Source organism: Papio anubis, chromosome 16 (assembly GCF_008728515.1).
Source record: "Papio anubis isolate 15944 chromosome 16, Panubis1.0, whole genome shotgun sequence".
In the NCBI taxonomy this organism is placed as follows: Eukaryota; Metazoa; Chordata; class Mammalia; order Primates; family Cercopithecidae; genus Papio; species Papio anubis.
This window is the reverse complement of record NC_044991.1, coordinates 90,401,324-90,423,994: the sequence shown is the minus strand read 5'-3', so window position 1 is coordinate 90,423,994 and position 22,671 is coordinate 90,401,324. Positions and strand designations below refer to the sequence as shown.

Here is a 22,671-nt window from a genome sequence, read left to right as displayed (position 1 = left end):
TCCATGCGGGCGACGCTGTGCCTGGGGTCCCCGTGGCTGGCTGCCGCCATCAGTGTGCACCAAGGCATGTGGAGTGTGGGCTGTGCATGGCGTGGGCCCTGTGCAGACCTGCTCTGCTGAACTCTCAGAGGGGCCGTCCCGACCCCTTCACCAGAACTCGTAACTTTGGAGCAGGTGATGCCCACGACGGCTCCTGGCTCTGACACTGGCTTCTGCAAGGGGCACTGGGGCATCGTCGCATCCTCAGCAAGTGAAGGCTTTTGCTTTCAAGAGGAAGAACAGGCAGCCTGGAAGGACAGAACTGCAAAGCGCATGCATGTCCAGGCAGCCTCCCCTGAGAGAGACTGAGAGAGAAGGATTCACACACACAGGCAAGGCTGAGCAGGTGCCCCTCCGTCTCCCTCAGGACCTCAGCAGCCGGCTCCAGGCCTTCCTCTGCTTATGTGGTACTGGGCCTCTGCTTACGGGGCTCCTCTGCTTACGTGGCACCTTTGCAAATCATTTTCTGGGAGTCCACGTCCTCCCTTCCACCAATGGCTCCAAGTGCCTGGAGGAACCAGGGATACGGGGGCGGGGATGGTACCACTGTATTTAAAAATCAATGTCTTATATATTGTACAAATAAACATTAATTTTTTCACATCTTTTAAAAATTGGGATACAATCCCCACACCAATAATATTCACCCCTTTAGAGTGTACTGCCCAGTGGTCTGCAGTATATTCACACAGCTGTGCAACCATCACCACCATCTAATTCCTGAATATTCTTATCTCCCCAACACTGCAAACAACCTTTGGCTCCCCCTCCCTCCACAGCCGGCCACACCTTCGCTCTCTGACCTTTGCCCCCCCCCCCCCCCACCCCCCCACACCTTTGCTCTCTGACCTTTGCCCCCCACCTCCACAGCCGGCCATACCTTTGCTCTTTGACCTTTGCCTCCCCCTCCCTCCACAGCCAGCCACACCTTTGCTCTATGACCTTTGCCCCCCCTCCCTCCACAGCCGGCCACACCTTTGCTCTCTGACCTTTGCCCCCCCCACAGCCGGCCACGTCTTTGCTCTCTGACCTTTGGGGCTTGGAAGCTACCCATCCCCCATGAACCTGGATTCCAGATGTGCAGCGGCTCCCCCCAGGGCAGAAAACCTGACCCTTGGTCTTCTGTTAACCCGTCCTGATCTCTGGGACTGCGGGACATACATCCAAAATTAGGAAGGCAAGAATCCTCAGTAATTCGTAAAATTGCCAGTGGAGCAGGAATTCAGGTTGCCATGGGAAACCCATCTCAGGCTCCTCAGACGGTGGGTGGCAGGGAGCCTGCCCTGCCACTGAGTAAAGACCAAGCGGCAGCCCTGGCCCGGCCGCCTACGGTGATCTCCTGCTGTTCTGTCCCCACAGGCTCCAGCTCACTGGGTCCAGTTCCTGCTCCTCTCTGGCCTAGCTGGGACCGTCCCCTGCCTCCAGCACAAGCTTCTTCCGGAAGCACAGGCTTTACCAGGCTCAGCCCCATCCAGACCCCAGGACCTGCCCTGGACAGCTGGGACCTGCCTCCACCATGCACAGGGCCTCAGGCTGTCCCAACCCGCGGCTCCCCAAGCCCCTCCGGCGCAGGCAGGCGGCCGGTCCAGCAGTTAGAGCAGATCTGGCCTTCAGATCTCAGCCTTCCAGCAGAGGAGCTCCCGGTGGGCAGTGGGCGAGCCCGGCTCACTCCCTCCTCCTGAGTCCTCCGCCCGCCTGCCCGTGGAGGGGACCTCTGAGCTCTGGACCCGGGTCCAGGACTTCTCCAAGTCAAGGAATCTCTGAGACTTTTCAGAGCAAACGCCTCGGGGATGGGGTCGCTCGGACCCCCACGGGGAAGGTTGATGGGGATCTCATGCCGGGCCCAGGGTGGGAGCAGGTGCCGGGAAGGTCATCCTGGAGGAGAAGGCGGACGCCGGTCATCCCTGCCGCGTCCGGGGCGGGCTGCCCTCAGCTGAGGGTCTGTTCTGGGGCCTCGGCGCCGCCCCTCGCTACCCGAGAAGCCGCGCCATCGCCCCTTTAAGAAGGGTCCCCTTCTCCGGCCGGCGCGAAGTCCCCAGGGGCCGCAGGCGGGGGCTGTGGGGAGAGGCTGCGCAGCTGTTATTCGGAGGTGGGCTGGGCCGGGGGCTGAGGGGCGGGGGGTCCGGGGGCCGGGACGTGGAGGGGGCGGGGCCGAGGCTGCAGCGCGGGGGGAGCAGGCGGGGCGGCGGCGGGGGCCGAGCGCGGGGCACCCGGAGGCCTCCTGTATAGGCGGGCACCATGGGCTCCTGCTCCGGCCGCTGCGCGCTCATCGTCCTCTGCACTTTTCAGCTGGTGAGTGGCGACCCCTCTGCGGGCCTCCTGGAGCTCCGGGTGCCCGACCCACGGCGGCTGCGGGGTCCCGGCGAGTCCCTCCGCTCCTGGGCCCATTCGCTGGGTCCCGCGCCAGCTCCGACGCGGACGCCTCGGACCCCAGGCTGCTGCGGCCGAAGGTGGTGTCGCCTGCGGGGCGTGGGGAACCGCGGCGCCCGGTCCCGTCCCCGGTGGGCGCGCGCGGGGGGGCGGCCGCGGGTCCGGAGCGGCGGGGACAGGTGCCGGGGAGCGGCTGGCCGGGCGGGCGGGACGGAAGCCTTCGGGCGGGGCCGCCTGGACCCCATCGCCGGGAGAGGCGTGTGCGCCCCCGGGCGCGCGTGTCTCTATCTGTACGAGCGTGTCCCGCAGCCGGCCCCGGGCGCCGAGTGAGCGGCCAAGTTCGGATTCTGAGAGCCGGGTGGGGCGATGACGGAGGCTGTGCCTGCGAGTTTGCGAGTGGGGGAGCGGGGGGTGAGAGCGTCCTGCCCACCCGCGAGCAAGCCGACCCTGCCCTACCCCGCTGCCCACCATGCCGCCCGGCGTGGAGCGGTGCGGGGGCGAGAAGGGGCTGGAGCCCGTGCCCGGGGCGCAGCGCGGGCGTCTTCTGTGTCGGGATTGGCCGGGGCTCCCTCGGCCAAGCTTCCATTCTGCCCCGAGTCCGAAGCTCCCTGGGACGCCCGGGAGGCGAATTCTCTCCCGGAGCCCGCTGTCCTCGGGGGAGGGGGGAGGGGGCTGAACAAAGGCCTCACAGTCCGGGCTCGGGAGGCTGCTTTGCTTCGATGCTAATGGGCCCTGGGTCTCCCGTCTTAAAAAGGAAACGATGCTTTGTGGGCTGCGGAGCGCAGCTGGACTGCGCGCCCCCCTCCTCCTCCTGGAGCTAGTAGGGCCAGAAGGGGCAGTTTCAGAGTTCTGAGCCGCAAAACCCTCGGAGTCCGCGGCTGTGCAGCTTGGGTGTCCCGTCCTCGGCTTAGGGGCACAGGCTTGCGGGCGGACCTGGGGACGGCCGAGGAGGCATCGTGTCCTTCCTCCAGGAAGGAAGGAGCCTCCGGAGTTTTCCTGGGAGGCTCGCTAGGGCTGCGGAGATAACCTGGGGCCCTGCAACAGGCTTGGGGGCCCAAGGACCATCTCAGGCCTTGAAAGAGTTGGTATCTTTCAGTGAGTGACTCCTCAGTGGCAGGAGTCCCTTAGGAGACTGGGTGGGGAGGGGCTGGAAGTGGGCATGGGGAGGGCAAGGGCGGTCCACTCGAAGACTCGAATGCCCGTCGGTTGACCACGTGAAGGACAGGCACCAGCCTGGCTGGTACCCCAGTTTGGAGCCTGGCCAGTGGCAGCTGGTGGTGTTTGGGCATCAGAAAGCGAGAGGCTGTTTTGGGGGATACTGGTGACCTTGGTTTCCATCTGTTGAAGGTGGTGTGAGAATGTGCTGGGGTTGATGGTGCTGGGGTTTGGGCAGGAGAAATGGGTGCTTCAGTCTCAGGTGCAGAGTGAGGCACGACTGTGCTGGTCGGATGTGACCTCGGGGCGCAGAGGGGCAGGTGGAGTCGTGTCCCTGTTTCATCTCTGCCGTGGACAGTAGACAGATGCAGGGCGAAAATGCAGGCCCTTGGAAATTTGGTTGCAGCCAAGAGGGAAAGAGTCATCCTGGCTTGAGGGCCACAGGGCTTCCCCAGCAGACCTGGGGACTCTCCAGGGACTGGGCAGAGTCGTGTCCCCTCAGGCCAGCCTCTAGGGTCACTGCTGAATCGCAGCAGGGAGCTGTCAAAGGCCTTTTGTCCTGGCCAGGTTGGCAATCTGGCAGCCCACTGTGCCTCCTCTGCCTTGGGCAAGAAGAGTCCTTGACCACAGCTCTAGTCACTGCATGCGGGTGGGGGACCTGGGAGGATGGGGGTGGGTTGGGCAGCCCCCCTCTTTTTTTTTTGACAAGTTTGAGAATTTTGTGTTACCAAGCTTCAGGTCAAAGGGCCCAGGTATCTTCTGGGAGCCTTTCTCCCCAAAGAACAGTGTGAACTTTGCCAGCTCTGAGCAGGGCTGTGCCGCGTCCGATTCCCGGGCTCTGCCCTGCTGCATTGAGGAGACCCCAGGAGCCAAAGGCTCAGGAAGGGGTTCGGGGCGGGGTACTGGGAGGGCCACCAGGGTCACCCACTTCCATGGTGGCATGAGACTCACTGCTCACGCATGTGGCCACATGTCATGGAGCCCTGAGCCTCTGGGAGCCTTGGCTTCGAGATGAAGAAGACGCTCCCTGCTGCTCTGTGCTGCAGGGTCTCCATTCCGGAGCCTGACCTGAGGCTGGTCCTCAGGCTGAGACCCCTTAGCCAATATATGCAGCTCATCCCTGCTGCCAGCCCAGACCTCACAGGACTGTGCCCTGTGTAGGCGAAGTGGGCCAGGGCAAGAACTGCCCCCCTTGGGGGGTTCACATACCTTCCCCGCCAGGGCTCCGGTAGGGCAGACATCCCTCCTCATAGGTTAGCGTCCTCTGGGCAGGATGGGGAGGCCTGGGACTAAGAGTTTAATCTTTTTTTTTTTTTTTTTTTTTTTTTTTTTTTGAGGCTGAGTCTTCACTCTGTCGCCCAGCTGGGAGGCAGTGGCACCATCTCGGCTCACTGCAAGTCTGGCTCCTGGCTCAAGGCTTATTCTGCCTCAGCAGAGATTGGTCACCAGTTCAATCTGGCGCACCACCACACCTTATTTCGACGCATGATGGTTTCACCCTGACCTCTTCCACCCGCTTTATTCCCGGAGCCATCATACTCGCTGACCCTTTATCTGTCGTCGCCTGTTGGCATACTGATCTTGTTTCACTGCAAGCTCATCTCAAGTCAGCCGCCATTCTTCTCGCTCCCTCAGCCTCCCAGTAGCTGGGACTACAGGCTCGCCACCTCGGGCCCCTCCTCCTCCTCCTCGCTAGTTTTTGTATTTTTAGTAGACGGGTTTCACTGCAGCCAGGGATGGTCTCAATCTCCTGACCTCGTGATCCACCCGCCTTGGCCTCCCAAAGTGCTGGGATTACAGGTGTGAGCCACCGCGCCCGGCCAAGAGTTTAATCTTAACTCTGTGTCTAGAGTAGATACTGTCAGCCAGCTCTGCCTGCAAGGCGTGTGAGCTTGCACACGTGTCCTGTCCCAGGTGGCACCCGTTACAGTGCAGGCCCTTCACGCTCCCCCTCTCTTCCTCCGCCCCCCACCACCTGCCTCCAGATCTTTGCTGGAGCCTGTCCCTCCACCTGGTGCCCCTCCCCATGGCAACACCCAAGTCACTGGAGCCTGGTGAAATTGCACCCACCTGGACCTGGCCAGAGCCTTCTCTGCCCATGAGTGTGGGACCATCCAGTCTCTGAGCCCTCCGTGGCCAAGGCTTCACACACGGCCTCTCCGTAGAGACTGTCCATGGGGGCCACTGAGAGCTCAGGCTGAGCCCCCACGCCCAGGACACTGCCCAGGGTTGGGGCTCTCTGTGGCCTCTGCCCTCCAGTACCAGGATCTTTTCCCAATATGTACGCAATTGAGAATCTCCTATGAGCCGGCCTCCCTGGGCTCTGGGGCCCCACCACAACACGGACAGCTGGGCCCTGCCCTTAGGGAAAGCATGCCCTCCATGCCAGGCAGTGCCCAGGCTGGCGGCATCTGCAGAGACAGGCAGACCCTGCCCTCCAGCAGCCCCCACCGATGATTGACGTGAGCAAAGCAGCACATAGGTCATCGCGTGATTGCGCCGGGCAGACGTGGGCAGGCGTGGACAGAGGCTGCGGTGCTGTGAGGAGTGGGATGGGGTTGAGGTGCTGGTGGTGGGTGGGCATGGCACGGTCACAGACCCTGAGTCCTGAGTGAGGTGGGAGCTTGGCTGTCCCAGGAGTTGAGAAGATGCCGCCTGTGATGTGGGTGGCGCAGGGGCAGCAGGGGTGGAGGTGAGAGGTCAGAAGGACGGGCCGCATGACCCGAGTGAAGGGCTCCGGCTGTATCTGAAGGGGATGTGGGGAGAGATGGGTGACGGGGCTGCGGGCGCCCCATCCTGCGGGGGAACAGGCATCTGCAGTGGAGAGCAGCTGGATGGAGGCAGCTACAGCCCCCTAGGCCTCTGCTGCTGTCTCTGTCCTCTGCTGGGGGGCGGCCGGGTGGCTGGGGTGCCTTTGGCAATTCACCCGCTTAGCGAGGCCTCGAGACACGAGCCCTTCCCCAGGTCTTTGTCGGGTGGGTTCTCCTGCAGAAGGTATCGGGTGCAGCGGGCGCTTGCTGGGCCTTTTATTCCCAGGAGGTGGAGGTGAGTCTTGAGGCCCTTCATGGCCAGTGGTGTTTTCCGTGCCGTTTCAGGCCTGCTCGGTTTGCCTGACGTGCTCTGTTTACTGTCTTCGTTGATAGGTGACTGTTAAGACCTGTTGGTGTCTAAGCTGTGACTCCAGTGTGAAACTGTCTGTGATGCCCCCTTCACAGACCCCGGGGGACGCCACACAGGGAAAGGACCCTGGGCCCCCCACCCCCATGGGTGCCCTGGGCAACTTCTCTGTCCTTCTTGACCGGCCTTGCACGGAAGCTCAGGGAGGAGAGTTGTGGGTCTGGTTCTGACCCAGGTGCCCCCAGCACCCCGGGTTCCCGGACAGGAGAACAGGGCCGAGGAGAGGGTCTCTCCAAGGTGGCGGTGGTCAGGCCATCTGAGGCCATGTGAGGCCTGGTGTTGGGTCCACCCCCAAGCAGGGCTGTTGGAGCTGTCATTTCCCAAGGGGCTGCCCCTCCCTGGGGTCGCAGCACGTGTGGTGGTCTCCCTCAGGAGACAAGGCACTGTGTGGGTGCTGGACAGCAGGGCGGGGTGGGGGTCTCATTGGAGGAGGCTGTCTTGTGGGTTTCAGTGATTCTGCGAGTCCGTTATAGCCTCCATGCGCTGTGCCTGCCCGTCCTCTTCATCAGGAGCCTTTGCTGGCAGCAAGGGCTGGGGGATGGAGCTGGGTGAGGTTGGCCATGCCTAAGATGGCCCAGGACACACAGGAGGACATGGGTGAGCAGGGAGGCCCTGGGCCCCACCTTTGACCAGCACAGCCTGAAGAGCTCGATGTCCGTGGACGGAGGACGGAGGATGGAGGCAGGGTGGGGAAGAGGCCACACCTGGGAGGCCAGGGGCTTTGTCCGGGTGCCAAGCCTTGACCCTGGAGAACCCCCGCAACCAAGAAGCCGGTCTGGAAGCTCCATGGGAGTGGGACCTGGGCTGCTTTCAGGAGGGGCCAGCCTGGGGTCTCAGGGTGATGCCCCACACCCCATCCTCCTGGTGTGGCAGGAGGACAACGCAGGGAGCTGGATCTGCCCGGCTGGTGAGTTTGGGCAGCAGCTCCCTTGCTCAGTCTGTCCCCTCAGGCTGTGAGGCCAGCAGTCCCAGCACCACTGAGTGCCCCCCATCAAACTCCAGGGTTCAGTGACCCTGCGTTCCAGGCCCAGAGCTGACCCAGGCAGGGGTCCTAGCTTGAGGGGGCTCTGGTTTTGGGGAAGTCCGGAGATCACAGAAAGAACAACTTCCCTTCGAAGGCTTCGAGGCATCTGCAGACCGCAGGACTGGGAGGGGCTGGCAGGGAAGCTCTGAGGCCATCTGTGCAGACGTGGCCTCTGCCTTTCTGCCCCCGCTCTGCCTGTCCCCACCACATGTCATCTGACCCGTCTGCGTCCCAGGCAGGCCCTCTGGTTGCCTGGAGTCACTGTCCTCACGTGACAGCACCCGGCTTGTCAAAATTGGACATTTCCAGTCTTCCCCGCCCCCTGGCAGATCACACCGCCGTGGGCGCATCTGTGGACAGCATCCCCTTCCTGTGGAGGACACGGGGGCAGATTCCCAGGACTCAGAGTGCGTGGAGGGCCTGTGGACGGGCACTGGGGCCTCCTCGGAGGGTCACGTGGGTGCGGGTGAGACCAGCTCTGAGGCTGCACACGGGGACTCTGCACACGTGTGCTGCTACAGCCACGGCAGCCGGCAGCAGCTGGCACTTCATTCTGCCGGGCACGGTTATGAGGCTGGACCTACATCCAGCTATGGAGGCGCCAGCGTTTCACAGACGAGGGGCCCAAGGTGCGGAGTGAGTGAAGCCCAGCACTCGTGCACAGCGTGGGTTCCGGGCACCTGAAGCTGCCTCGGGCTGCCTCCTGGACAACCTGTGTCCTGCCTCGGGGCCTGCTCTGCCCTCGTCTGCGGTCCCTCCCGTCCCCCGAAGCCTGAGTCAGTGATTCCGTCTCTGACTGTCCCCACTGAGCACAATGGAGCTTGGTCCCTGCCTGGGAGGAGCTCAGCGGGATGGACGGGGAGGACAGACAAGTCCCCTGCACCCTGCCTCCTGGCTGACATCTGGTAGTGGAAGAGTGGGGGTCAGGGAAGGACCCCCAGCTGGCCTGTGTCAGGTCGTTGGCCCCAGGGAGTCCCTGACCAGTCCTGACAGTGAACACCCCTTTTTGGGGATCAGCGGTCGCCTGGGGAGGCAGGTGTAGATCCTCAGGGTGATGGGAGGGCTCCGCCCCTGTCCAGGCCAGGGCCCAGCCTCTCCAGGGGCTGGTGGGTTGCTGGACGGACAGCCCGAGCTAGCTTCCCAGGGCGCAGAGAGCCATGGCAGCTCAGGAGGCTGGTTTCCGCCCGGTTCGGGAAGGGGCAGCCTGGGGCAGCCCGGAGACCCTGGTCGGCTGGGGCCTTGGCTTGACCCTGGGGATGTGGGGCCTTGTTTGCTGCTGTGAAATCAGGAAGATTCCGAGTCTTATCAGCAGGGGGCGCTAGAGCCAAGGAGGTCCTAAAAGCGTCTGCTTGTCCCGCCGGGACAGGCAGGGACAGGTTTGCTGTGCGCTGCTGTCTGTGGGGAGCCTGTGAGCTGGCATGGGAGTCTGGTCTGGGCTGTTGGGGGAGAGCAGAACGGGCCTGGGACCGTCTCTAAAACGTAGCTCAGATCCCGCCGTTCTCTGCCAAAGCCTCCGTGGCCGCCCGTCCTGCTGAGTGATGTGGTGAAGGCTCTGCAAAGTGGCCTCCGCTGTGGCCAGCACCACCCCACGCGGGGCGTTCGGCAGGCGCCGGCGTTGGGTGAGCGGCCCCAGTGCGGCATGCACGCCCCCTGCTCTGACACCTTCCGGGAGCCGCCTCGCTGTCCAGGGCCCATCCTCTCCCTGTCCGTGAGCCTCTGTGTCCTTTGTAGCTGGGACCCCGGTAGGCCCCTCGGGACCTGCCTGAAGCCTGCTGACCCAAGCTCCCGCGGCTTCTCACCCTTTCTCCGCGGCTGGGTGGAAGGAGGCTTCGGGGCTGGCCCCTGCCTTCCTGTGGTTTTGGGGGGCCAGCTTCTGCCTTCCTGTCATTTGGGGTGGTCCCTGCCTTCTTATAATTTGGAGGGACTGGCCCCTCCCTTCCAGTAATTTTGGGGGGCCAGGCCTTGCCTTCCTGTCATGGGGGGCTTCCTATAGTTCCTATAGTTTTAGGGGGCTGGCCACTGCCTTCCTGTATTTTCAGGGGGCTGGCTCTTGCCATCCTGTCATTTCAGGGGGCTGTTGGTCTTCAGGCTTCACATCTGGCATCCATGTCACAAGAGAGGGAGGGGGTGAAGTGTGGGTCTCTAAGCCCCGGGGCCTCACTGTCCTGAGCTCCAAGGCTGGTGGGGGACCAGGCCACAGCTGTGGGGCAGAAGTGGTCCCTGTGGGTATCCATGGGGTGCACTGGCTCCCGTGGCCCGAGGGCTCACAAAGAGGTGGCTGCTGGGAGGGCAGGAACTGGGGGTCAGGGTTAGGAGAGCGGAGTCCCCTGGCCCCTGAGTGAGCTCAGCTTCCCTGTGTGGCTTCTCACCAGCGGCCACCCCACAGATGAGGGTGTGGCTTTGAGCAATTTGTGTTGGAAAAGGGTTTTCCAAGGAACCACCTGCCATGACAGACCTCTGCGGCCTCCACTCTCGCTGGAGATGATTTGCTGAAGAATGAGGCGGCTCCACAGGGAGGCCAGGCTAGCTGGACCCTCTCTCTTGCCTCAGTGTCCTGGGGGCCATACTCCCGCCTCCTCCCTCCAAGGCCATCAGCCTCTGCTGCTCGAGGGAGGCTCCCAGGCTCCTTGCCAGTGGTCAACCTCCCGCCCCGCTCCCCAATCTCCTGCCTGGCTCCCCAACCCCCCAGCTTCCCGCCTGGCTCCCCAGCCCCCCAGCCTCCCGCCTGGCTCCCCAACCCCTCAGCTTCCCGCCTGGCTCCCCAGACCATCACTTGCCAGATCTTGCTCCCTGCAACCCATGGACCAGTTGGTGTCCTCACAGTACCCCGCTCCTGGCGTTTACTGAGCACCTGCTCTGTGCTGGGCTCCGTACCTGCCCAGCTTTCTCACTGGAGCCACACTACAGCTGGAGGGCCAGGGCCGGGTGAAAGCTGCCGTGGGCAGAATTGGACTCACCGTGAGGCAGGACCAGTGGGTGGGTGCAGTCTTGTAGCCCCCACATGCCGGGCCAGGTCACGGGGCCCAGATCTGCAGCCTGTAGCCCCCACATCCCGGGCCAGGTCACGGGGCCCAGATCCACAGCCTTGTTGCCTGTGTGCACACCCTGCCCAGCTCCTGTTCTCTAGGGTGGTTTCGGGAAGGGGCTATGGTCGTCCTTGCTTGAAAGGTAAACCAAGCTGAATTCCTCCGGTCGTGAGCTTGGCCTACGTGCAGAAATGGCAAAAGCAGATAACCTGAAGGATACCACTGTGGGTCAGGGGTTGGGACGAAATGGAGTCAGGCTAGGCCTCCTTTTCCCTGCAGCATGACCATGGGGCAGATCCACAACGGCCCACCCTGCCCGCTGTGCCCCAGGTACGGTTTGAGGAGCTGTACCAGGCAGGGATGGAGGCTGCCCCTAGAGCCTGGGCCGCCCACCACCTGGCATCCCTGGTGCCCTCCCGGCTTGGCCCTGTTCTTGGTTCAGCCCATCCAGCCTCCACTTCCCCCACCGTGAGGAGGTGCCCAGGCCCTCTAGAACTCTCCCCTGCCTCAGGGCTCAACCTCTCTGGGTGCCCCTCCCATCCCACCCCCAGGCCAGAGGCCCGGAGGCCACTCATGGCGTCTCAGCCCCTCCAGTGCCTGCAGTGAAATCCAGAGTGCAGCCATGGCACTCACCCCAGCCTCGCTGCTGTCGCTTGTCACTGCCTTTCCAGCACACGCCAGTCCCTTCCGGTCCTCCCTGGATGCACTGGGTGGATGTCCTGAGCACGACGAAGAAATCTGGAATGGTGGACGAAGATGGATAACATGGACGGTGGCGGAATGGAAGGATCAATGGAATGGAATGGAATGGAATGGAATGAATGGAATGGAATGGAATGGTGGTGGTGGTGGAAGAGGGGAATGGAATGGAATGGAATGGAATGGAAGGAAGGGAAGGAATGGAATGGAATGGAATGGAAGAGTGGAAGGAGTCTGGAATCTGACTGGTGTGCTTCACCTCAGCACGTAAAGGAGCTTGGTGACGGAAGGGAGCCGAAAAGGCCCATTCCTGTTAGCACCCTGGTCATGGCTTTGCTCAGGTTTTCTTGGTTTCCTAAATATAAAATACCCACTTTATATTCCTCTGTATTTCTCCTCCCCCTGCCGCTGTTCCCGCCCCTGTGGGAGGCCGGCCCGCGGAGTCCCAATGTCCTGAAGTAGAGGGGAGACCACCTGCCTGCCAGAGAGCGGCCTCGCCAGCTGGGTTCCCTAAGGGCCGAGGAGGTGGCAGGCTGGGGCCTCGGCGTCCGGTACCCCTGTGGATCCGCGTCAGTCCCTCCCGGCCATCTGACCCCCACGAGTGGTGTTTTCACCGCCTGTGTGTGTGTGTCACCCGGGTCTCTACGATTCTGTGATTTAGATTACCCCGTGTTCCATTCTCCAGATGAGGAAACCGGGGACGGAGGGGATGGGGCCTACTCATGTGAGTGTCTTCTGCCCCGATGGGGATGGGCGGGAGCAAAGGGACACACGGGCGGGATGGGACACACGGGAATGGGACACATGGGAGGTCAGGAAGGGCGTGGAAGGGACAAGCGGGGATGAAGTGCAATGGGATGCATGGGGACGGGGCGGCTAGGGCCTGTCAGGCTGATTTGGGGATTTTTCTTGGAAAAGCCAAGCACACAGTAGATGCCCAGTGCCTGCTCTGGATGGGTCATGGAGCAGGAGTTAGGGCCCCAGCATCCCTCGTCAAGCAAAGGTGTGGTGGGCAGGTCTGGGGAGGAAGTCCTGGCTGAGTGCCCGTCACCTTGGCCCGGGCACTGGTTGGCGGGCCTGGAGCCTCCCTCAGGTCCACCCTTCACCGCGACCGCCCTGCCCCTAGGTCACCGCCCTGGAGAGGCAGGTGTTTGACTTCCTGGGCTACCAGTGGGTGCCCATCCTGGCCAACTTCGCCCACATCGTCGTCATTATCCTGGGACTCTTTGGCACCATCCAGTACCGGCCGCGCTATGTGGTGATGGTGAGTCCTGGGCCCGGACCCCTTTACGGGCAGGTGGGTTGGGGTGACCAGGATGGCGGCTCCCGTGGCACCATCCTGCCCTATTTTCCTGGACACCATTGAACACCCCCCAAACGCCAACCCAGACCCCTGGGTTCAGACCTCTTTGCTGCTGTACATCTAGAATTCTGGTTCGGACGGAGGGGCTTTTCCGGGGCTGCTTGTAGGAGCAGCTGCATGTACTGGGGAGCCCCAGGCACTGAAGGCCTTCACAAATTCATCCCCTCAGTAGCCAGGGATATGGGTGCTGCCGTGATCCCTGCTTTACAGATAGGAAAACAGGAACAAAATCACTGCCTCAAGCCCAGGGTGGGACGTGGACCCCAGCAGACCCCTGGCCATACTGTCCTTGCTGCATCCTCTGGAGAAGCTGGAAGAATGTTCAGAAAAATGTCTCTGCTCAGTCAGCGTTTTCATTCAGTGCAGAACCAAGTAATCGGTCCAGACCAGTGGTTTGCGGCGACTTTTCCTGTAGAGGGCAGATGGTAAATACCTCAGGCGCTGTGGCCCGTGCAGTTTCAGCGCAAAAGCAGCTGGGCTGTGTGTGCACAAATGGGCGTGGCTGTGTCCACACAACTTTATTTACAAAAGCAGCTGGGCTGTGTGTGCACAAATGGGCGTGACTGTGTCCACACAGCTTTATTTACAAAAGCAGCTGGGCTGTGTGTGCACAAATGGGCGTGGCTATGTCCACACAACTTTATTTACAAAGCAGCTGGGCTGTGTGTGCACAGATGGGGGTGGCTGTGTCCACACAACTTCATTTACAAAGGCAGCTGGCAGCTCCTTGGGGCACTCTCTTAGGGGTGGCTTTGGGGGTGCTCTGCTGGGGAGGCCTGTGCTGTCCGTGTGCAACGTCTGCCCGGCGAGGTGAGGACAGGCTGTGGCAGCTCAGCTGGAGATGCTCTGTCCGTACGCCGACCTGCGCCGGGGCTCCCTCGAGCTGACTGTCCCACCGCCTCATTCCTGGGGTGCCCACGTGGGAAAGCTCTGAGACCTGTCGCAGGGTGGGCACGGGGGACGCCTTTCTCCACGCTGTGCATCTGGGGACCACCAGACTCGGGAGCAGAGGCCGCCCCTCCTGTGAGATCATGGACCTTCCCCCGGGGGCTAGGTGCGAGCAGGTGTGCCCGGGAGCTGCGTTCAGCTGCCGCCCTGTCCTCCCCTCTCCCTAGTACACGGTGTGGGCAGCCATCTGGGTCACCTGGAACATCTTCATCATCTGCTTCTACCTGGAAGTTGGGGGCCTCTCACAGGTGAGTACAGACCGGAAGGCAGTGCAAGGTCCTTCCCCGGGGTCCTGGCCGGGCCCCGTGTAACACCCCCTCTGTTTTCTCTTCATCCATCGTCTGAGGCAGGGGCCGTCTGTGCATGGCTCTGTCCCCAGCACCCAGAACAGCCCTGGTCTGTAGTTGGTGACTCAGTAAAGGTTTGGAGAGAGACCAGTGATTTGATTGGGGAATGAAAGGCGTCTGTGGGTGTTGGCAGGTGAGAGGGCTCCGGCTGGAGAAGAGGAGCCTCAGAGCAGGGCAAACCCTGGCAGAGATGTGCAGGTGAATGGACACCACCCTCCTGGGGCCACGTGGGGTCCTTTGTCCCAGCCCGACCAACCCTCCAGGCTGGTAAAGCCTTGTGCCTCCTGCAATGCAGGGAACCAGGGGAAACAAGGTGGAGGGGTCATCACTGAGCCGACCCTGACTGAGGCTGTTTCAGGCACTTTGCCTGCAGTTCAGAGGTTAGTTCCAAAGCCAGGGTGGGGTGGAGTTTTGTCTCCCCCGGGGGCTCTCTGCTTTGGCCGGTGTGGCACAGGTGGGCACTAAGGCAGGTGCCCAGCCAGGCAGACGGGCCCCCGCTTCCCGGAGCCACACCTGGGGCTGCAGCCGGGGAGACTGTCCTGAGGCAGACACACGTCACATGGCAGCTTTGGCCAGAGACACAAGGAAGGGACCCAGTGCCCCTGAGAGCGAGTTCTGGGGTCTGGGCAGGGAGGCCTTCCTGGAGGAGGAGGTGTGTGGGTCGAGGGCAGTCATAGGAGCAGCTGGCAGGGCCTTGGTATTCCTTTCCCCACCACTGCTGGAGCCCTGGGGACAGGGTGCAGTGGGAGGACAGGGGAGGCGGGAGGAGAGGACCTCCCCTTGCCTCTCTGTGGTGGCATCCCCGCAGGCTGTAGTGGGTGAGGCCAGCCACCTCCTGGCGCTAACCGGCCCTGCTCCTGCTCCTCACCCCCAGGACAGCGAGCTACTGACTTTCAGCCTCTCCCAGCATCGCTCCTGGTGGCATGAGCACTGGCCGGGCTGTCTGCACGAGGAGGTGCCGGCAGCTGGCCTCGGGGTCCCCCATGGCCAGGCCCTGGTGTCAGGTGCCATCTGTGCCCTGGAGCCCAGCTCTGTGGAGGCCCTACACAGCGGCCTGCAGATCCTGATTGCGGTGAGCATGGGGTAAGGGGGCCCGGGGTGGGGATGGGTTGATGAGGGAGGGGACACAGAGCTGGGGGCTCATCTCCCTGGGGCGGGGCCAGCTGACCAGGCCTCAGGCCTGTCTCTGCCTTCCTCATCCCCACCCTTGCTGGAGAGGTTAAGGTATCACGGGTGGGCTCCCATGTGGCTGGCACCTCAGTGCCTCCTCTGCAAACCACCTCCCCCAGGTGGGGCCGACCCAGGCCCCTTCTCAAGTTGAGCGTGGTGTTTGCTGTGGGGAGTGGGAAGGACTCGGATCAGGCCGAGACACCCCGCCTCTGGCTTTCACGGCCCCAAGGAGGAGCGGCAAGCATCTTCCTGACAAACCCATCCATGCATGTCCAGCCTGTTCCCTCGGCTGCCCCAAGCCCATGCCAGTCACGGAAAGTGGACAGAGCCTGAGGCTGGGCTGGCAAGAAGCCCCTCAGCCTTGTCTGGAACTGGAGTGTGCACTTGGCAAAGCTGGCGCCACGTGACCCAGGTCTGACCGGACAGGGATCCCGCAGCCCGAACAGGGACTCTGCGGCCCTGGACAGGGATCCCGCCGCCCGGACAGGGATCCCGCGGCCCGGGACATGGATTCTGCAGCCTGGACAGGGATTCTGTGCCCCGGGAGGGGCTGAGGAGCAGCTGTTGCTTGTGTGGGAACGGGACTCTGCTGTCCTCTCCGGCCCTGCTCGGTTTGGTGGAGAACAGGGGCTATAGTGCTGCTCCTGGTCTGGCCACGAGGCCCCTTCCCTGCTGTGCCACCTCCGTGAGCCTAGCAACCTCCCTGTGCCTCAGCTCCCGCCTCTATAAAACGCAGATGGTGCCAGTGCCTTCCTCGAAGTGCTCAGAAGAAGGAGGCAAAAGCTGAGACGGGCGTGTGGAGGATGCTTGGTCAGCGTTTCACCTCAGGAGCTCCTGGGGCGGGGCCGATGTGACTGCAGCACGATTGGTGCCATCGCCGGAGGAACTTGTGACTGATCTCAAGGCTCCCTGACTTTCCCTGGTGCACACGCTGGCGTCAATGCAGCACATCAGGTGGACATGGGGCCTCCAGGAGCGAGGATCTGTGGCCAGCAGCTGGCGGTGGAAGCTGAATTCCAAATCGAAGGGGCCCATGGCCTGAGAACACGTGACAGTATGGGTGGCCTCGTGAGCTCCCTGGGCTCCTTCCTGGGCTCTGCTCTGGTCCTGCAGGAACTCAGGCCAGGGAGGTGCTGCCCCGTAGCAAGGGGCTACAGACACACCCTGCCAGCACTAGTCAGGGCCTGTTTCTCCCACCACAGCCACTCAGCCCCAGTTGCCCCCAAAATGTGTGGAACCCAGGTGCATGTGACTGGAGGAGAAAGAGCCAATGTCCCAAGTGTGCACATCAAAGCTCCTGAGATTAGGCTTTGTGAGAAGGCAACAAAAAGGAAGCCAGAGGGGAACAAATGAAGATTCTCTCAGAGGGGGTGGCGTGCTGTGGGAGCCGAGGCTGGAGGGGTGAGCGCTACGCGTGGCTGGGGAGATGGGGCCTGCTGTTGCCTTTTATCCTGACTTCCAGGGATGGGAATATCTTTAATAGGATGTGGATCTAAATTCCAGCCAGCTAGTCCTCACTAGGAGCACAGCCCCCCTGCTCTTTGCTTTGGAGGGTCTGGGAGAGGCTGGTGGCTTGGCTGACCCCTGCCCAGCTGTGCTGATGGTAGCAATAGAGAGTTGTCCGACAAGGCCAGGCTCTGGGCGTGAGGCGCAGGGCAGGGTCTGCAGATCCCAGGCCTCCATGCAGCAGGGAGGGTGGTGAGCTTTGGGGTGGACCTGGGGCTGGAGCCAGGAGGATGGGCAGGAGGCGGTCGTGTGAAGGGCGGGGAGCACGGGGGTGTGGGACAGAGGCGGCCTGCAGGTCCCCGGGAGGGGGGGGCACTGGCTGGAAGGGGCGTCTTCCAATGGCTCCCCAAGCTCGGCTGCCTGTTCAGCACCACGGCCAGCTCCGTGGTGGGGGCGTCTTGGGCTCCTTTGGAGTAGGGGGGGAAGAGCCATGGAGGTTGCCCACCCTCACCCCTGCTCCCACCCTGGCCATGGCATGGAACCAGAAATGGCCATTTGGGACAGCTTCTTGAGTCTGTCTCAATATCAAGGAGACAGGTCTGCCTGCCTCGTGGTAAGAGAGGTCTCCTGGCCCCTGACTGACCCCTAGAAAGGAGCTAGATTTCCAGGAAAGCAGCTACCAGCTCGCCTGTACCAGATGGGGTGGGGGTCGGGGGGACGGAGCCCAAGCATGTCCAGCCCTGGGGCCTGACCTGCATGTCCTGTCTCCTCTCCTGGGACCGGGACCTTCTCGGGGGGCTGTTGGGCCAGGTCTATGGAGGAAGAAACCAAGACCAGAAGGTGAAGTGAATTTTCGAGGTCACGCGGCTGCTCAGCGGTCGGCCTGAGGTGCAGGCAGGAAGGTGTCCTGCTTCGTTCCGGGGCACCTCCAATCACAAACCCACTGCGGCCGGCTGCCCCCAACCCCTCCCTCAGTGTCTGTGGCCTGGAGTGACCCTGGCCGGGCCCTCTCTCTCATGCCATTGGTGTTTCTGGCTGTGGCAACACTGCCCCCCTTTGCCAGAGCCCTTTTTCCCTCAGTGGCCCTGGATGCAGTTGTCTGCGAGGTGTGTGGGGCTTTGCAGTGTGGCCTGTCCTCTGCCCTGGACTCCCAGTCCCTCTCCTCTCGCTGCTTGACCCCTGCCCCACAGGCAGCAGCCAGCCCCCAGCTCTGCCTGGAGTTGCCTGCTGGACCCCGAGTCCTCAGCCTGTCTCTCCTGCACTTTGCCGGGCTCAAAACCAGAATCCCAGACGGCTCGCTCCACAGAGGAGGAGGAGCTCCTGGTGGCTGTTGGCTGGGGTGGGCTGGGGCCAAAGGCGAGGGGCCCGAGGGGACTCTGGGCTGGGACTGGGCTGGCCTGGGGTTCATCCCGCCTGGGCTTCTGCAGCCTCACCCCACTCCCTGTAGCCACTCAGGCTGACCTGGTCATCTTCCCCACCCAATATCCATTATCCTCACCTACCTGCCCCCCACCCAGTTGAGTGGGGTGGGGCGGAAGGCAGGGGTGCGGCTGGAACTTGAGAGCTGAGGATGCCCACGGGTCAGCTCTCCCACTCCATGTCACAGAGGAGGAACCTGAGGTCTAGGAGAGGCAGGGCCTTGGTGGTCAGGGGTGCTCGGGTGCCTCTGCCTGCATCGCCGCAGTGAAACCCCGCGGGCTCGCCTGGCCACACTCACCCCTCCGCCTGTGGTGTCTTTCAGCTTCTAGGTTTTGTCTGTGGCTGCTACGTGGTCAGCGTGTTTACGGAGGAAGAGGACAGCTGTGAGTATGGGGCCTCTGCAGGCAGCGGGGTGGGAGACTGCTACAGAGGTGGCAACTCTGAGTCTGTCCTGTCTGGGCAAGGAGAGAGACCTCCCCTCTTGGGAGGGACCCCACGCCCAGCAGGGCCTTGCTCACAACTATAGGCCTGAGCAGAAGAGGACTCACTACATACAGGGAAGAGACGAGCAGAGGTCCTGGCCTGGGGGCCCCAGGGTTCAGCTGTCTCCCAGGTCCAAGGGCTCCTGTGCTTTGGGCTGGGCCTGTCCTCATGATCCCCGCAGTGGCCACAGGTAGAAGGTCTGAGCTCAGACCTGCCGAGTCCTGGGCCGCTGCAGCCTCCAGGCAGCTCAGAACCAGGCCCCGCTGGCCGGGACGCTCACATCTGGCCCTCGGTGGCAGCCTGGACCCATCTAGGCAGGGTTTTCATTTTCCCTCTGCTCACCAGCCCCCATCAGCTTTCCTGTGATTTGCAACATGAGTCGTCCACACTCAGGTGCCCTTGCTGGGCCCCTCATCCTGATGTGGTCTCACAGGAAGACCCTGTGGAGGATAGAGCTGGGTGGGGATGGGCAGATGCCAAGCAGAGTCTGGGTGTGCCTGGGGGGCCCACGGTTCCTATGGACAGAACTATCCCCAGGGTCAGAATCCAGTTCAAAGCCATCTGTCTCCAGGACCCCAGGGGCCATGGGGTCAGCAGTCCACACGTCAAAGGGCACCCTGCCCTCAGACCAGGACCGATTCCAGAGGCAGGGGACGCCCTCAGAGCCTCCGTCCCCAGCACCCAGCATCCCTCAGCCACTGTGCCGCTGATCCTAAACCATCACTCAGGGCTCAGCCAGCTTCCTGGGAGGAGGCAAACAGCTTCCGCTCTCTTGCTCCATTCAAACATTTTAAGATGGGAACCCCATTTGAACCTGGAGTTCAGAATGCATCGACTTTGCCCAGCAAGCCCCTGTCACCTGCTGGCTATGCAGACAGTGTCAAGGGAGCCACCGTGACTGAACATGACAGAGGGTGGTGGGAGAGGGCAGAACACGGTGCAGCCCCTGCACAGGCCGGAGGACCCGGGCTGTCCTACCTCTGCCGTCCCCCCAGGCCGTCCCCGCACAGGCCGGAGGACCCGGGCTGTCCTATGCCCCCCGTCCCCCGGCTGTGTCCCCTTTGCTGTCGTGTCAGGACTTGGGGCGTGTCTGTGACCCAGGGACCCCTTGGGTTTCATTCTGTGATTGGGCCTGTTTTCCGCTCTGCCATCTTTTCCATTGTGTGGGTTTTATTTGGGTCTTGATTTCTTTCAGTTGATTTCATTGGTGGATTTGATCCATTTCCTCTCTACCATGTCAATGAAAAGCCATCCAGCCTCTTGTCCAAGCAGGCGTACTTGTAAGTATGGCCGGCAGAACCTGCTCTGCAGCCAGCCTGGCCAATCTGGCGCTCACAGCAAGAGGCTGCCTTCCTTGGCCTGCCTGTCTGTCCATCCATCCATCCGTCCATCCATCCACCCTCACTTTTCTAACATCTGCTTCATGCCAGGCTCTGGGGTGGTACTGGGGCTGCAGAGACCTAGGACCCACTCCCAGCCCAGAATAGCTCAGAGCCCAGCAGAGACTGCGCCTGTGGGAGAGGGTTGGGTCCAGGAGACGGCTCTGAGTCAGGGGCTGCAAGGATGTCCTGAAGAGCCACTTCCCAGCGGGCGGCATGGGGCTGCCGTAGGGGTCTCTTCGTGGCAGGCAGCTGGGGCCCTGGTTTCCTATCTGGCAGAACCAGACTTGTTTCTTGAAAGGCAGTGTCCACAGTTCTGCAAACCCCAGACCCTGGGGTGGGGTGCCAGGGCTCCCAGCTGTCCTCCTCTGAAATAGCTTTTGCCACACAGCCCGCCCTGTACATAATCCTAGTTTGGGGCTCAGAATAGGTGGCCACACTGCCCCTGGGCTGCCCAGGCCCCCAGAGACACCTGATGGCACGCCCCTGGGTAGCCGCTGGCCCTTCTCTCCTAAAAATGAGGGCTGTCATGGCAGGGGCTGTCTGAGGTAGCAGGAGCCCAGCTCCCATGTCAGAGAACGGGGGAATAAAGACCCGGGCAGGGGTGGGGTCACACGCAGGCCCTGAGCCAGGGACCCAGGTACACCCCACTCCACTCCCAGCCCCACAGCCCAGACCCCACTGAGATGTCAGCAAACAAGCACAAGACGCTGACCTGCCCGGCACAGGGAGAGGCAGTGGTGGCTTTCCAGAGCCTCAGCCCCACCTACCTCCTTTCTGCCAAAGGCCTGAAGCCATCACTGCTTGGACTTTGTTCCATTTCAGGTTCTCCAAGGGGAGGAGGTGGCAGCCCCCAGTGGCAGCCCCAGCCCTTCTCCCCCAGGTGCTCTCTGACCTTGTCCCCACAGGCCTGCGTAAGTGAGGAAACAGCTGATCCTGCTCCTGCGACCTCCAGCCTCAGCAACCAACCAGCGACAATGACAGGAGCCCCCAGGCCTTGGGACGCACCCCCACCCAGCACCCTCCAGGTGGCCGGCAGCACCTGCCCTGGGTTCTAAGTGCTGGACACCAGCCAGGGCGGCAGCCACAGCCGGCTACAACTTCAAGAGAGTTTGTAATTTCCTTTCTCTTAAAAAAAAAAAAAAAGAAAACAAGCAAGCATACAAAAGAAAAGGCAGAGCCCCACATGCCCACCTCCCCCGGCAACGTGGGAGACACAACTCTGCCCCCAGGCCGTCTTGTCCTCGAGGAGCCCCTCTCTCAGGTGCCCAGCTGGGGCCGCTGGACCCTCAGGCTGCAAGCACCGCTGCTGGGGCGCAGCGAGGTGGGAACGGCACAGCCCCCCAGGAAGTCAATGTGAGCCCCGAGAATGTGAGCCCGGGACCCGGCAAGCGGCGAGGGCCCCAGTTGAGCATGGAGGGTGCCCAGCCCCAAACTTGTGCCAGAAGAACCCCCAGAGCCGCCAGGAGCTGAGGCTGATGGAGTCCTGGGGTGTGGGCTGGGCTTGAGCAAGAACGGCAGAGCCAGGCCCCAAGGCATACCACAGGGCACGTGGTGGTGACAAGGGGGCGGTACCCTTATAAAGAGGGGTCTTGGGCAAACAGTCCCAAAGGCTCCCCCAGGTATCATCAAGTTGGTAAATAAACAGGAACATGGCCCTCGTCCACCCTCCGGAAGATGCCGAGTTTGGGGGACAGTCGGGTACAATCTCAGGTGGGGCCTGAGGCCTGCCTGTTCCAACAGTCCTGAAAATACTGGAGGACAAGCGCGAGGGGAAGGAGGCGAGGGGCCCGGAAGGGGGTGTCCACGGGAGTGCGGGAAGTTTGGGGAGCAGCCCGGAGCTGGTTGGACCTGGGCAGGTGCTGCCCTGCCGGCCTGGAGAGGTGGTGACCTGTGTCAGATTGGGCCGGTGGGGAGGCAGCTCGTGGTCTGGAACAGGCTGCTGGGTACATCCAGGGAAAACCCACTTTATTTCTATTCAGAAGCATCCGAACAGGTACAGTAAAGGCATCCCCCATGCCAAGCAGGGGCTTCCTTCTCCACCCTGGATGGTGGTCAGGGAATCAGGGTTTGTGGGTGCTGGATGGACACCAGCTCTGCCGTCCTCAGCAGGCCCAGAACACAGTCCAGGACAGGCAGACAGGGGCAGGGAGCCCACTCTGCAGCCCACCTGGCCGACCACGGTACCTAGAGGGAGAGGAGGGGTGGGTGAGTCAATGGCTACCAACAGGGCCCACTGAGCCAGGGACCTCAGATACCAGATTTCCCTTTCCCAGATTTCCCTGCCTGACTACGTTGTCCCCTCCAGAAGATCTTCAGACACATCCCGGGGGTAACTACAGAGGCCCTGGAGAGCCCCGAGGCAGTCACAGCACCTGTCCCTTGGCCAGCATGGGGCATCCCACCCACTTCTCTAAGAACAGGTTCACACGCCCCCTTCCCATGCAAGCGTTCCCACCGTGCAGGCGTTCCCACCGTGCCTTGGCCCCAGTTTAAGGCCAGGCTGGTGTCTCACTTGTGTAAGCCCAAACCGGCCCACTCTGTTTCCCCAAACGCCTCCAAAGCCGGCTTTCCTTGACCACTGAAGAAAATCAAGGCCGAGAGGAGCCAGCAGGCGTCAGTTAAC

General features: G+C 62.3%; 1 protein-coding gene across 3 annotated transcripts; it reads left to right on the top strand.

Annotated features, from left to right (window-relative positions):
• The first annotated feature begins 2,184 nt into the window (after positions 1 to 2,184).
• NKAIN4 (sodium/potassium transporting ATPase interacting 4) lies at positions 2,185 to 21,707 on the top strand. Of its 3 annotated transcripts, XM_003904505.5 has the most exons (7): positions 2,185 to 2,331; positions 12,617 to 12,754; positions 13,969 to 14,049; positions 15,023 to 15,220; positions 18,506 to 18,566; positions 19,862 to 19,946; positions 20,954 to 21,707. In XM_003904505.5, the coding sequence occupies exons 1-7, from the start codon at positions 2,278 to 2,280 to the stop codon at positions 20,961 to 20,963; spliced, it is 627 nt and encodes a 208-aa protein (XP_003904554.1). In that variant the 5' UTR covers positions 2,185 to 2,277; the 3' UTR covers positions 20,964 to 21,707. The 3 variants fall into 3 exon arrangements, with proteins under 3 accessions (XP_003904554.1, XP_003904555.1, XP_021777494.1); XM_003904506.4 differs by lacking the exon at positions 19,862 to 19,946 and having other exon boundaries at positions 2,227 to 2,331; XM_021921802.1 differs by lacking the exon at positions 20,954 to 21,707 and having other exon boundaries at positions 2,227 to 2,331; positions 18,506 to 19,962.
• The last annotated feature ends 964 nt before the right edge of the window (positions 21,708 to 22,671 follow it).

Bases quoted from the DNA above. Each gene is read 5' to 3' on its own strand.
- NKAIN4 (XM_021921802.1), top strand. From the start codon at position 2,278: ATGGGCTCCTGCTCCGGCCGCTGCGCGCTCATCGTCCTCTGCACTTTT. The intron at 12,755-13,968 runs GTGAGTCCTGGG...CCCTCTCCCTAG, and splicing joins GGCCGCGCTATGTGGTGATG to TACACGGTGTGGGCAGCCAT. The intron at 15,221-18,505 runs GTGAGCATGGGG...GGTGTCTTTCAG, and splicing joins GCCTGCAGATCCTGATTGCG to CTTCTAGGTTTTGTCTGTGG.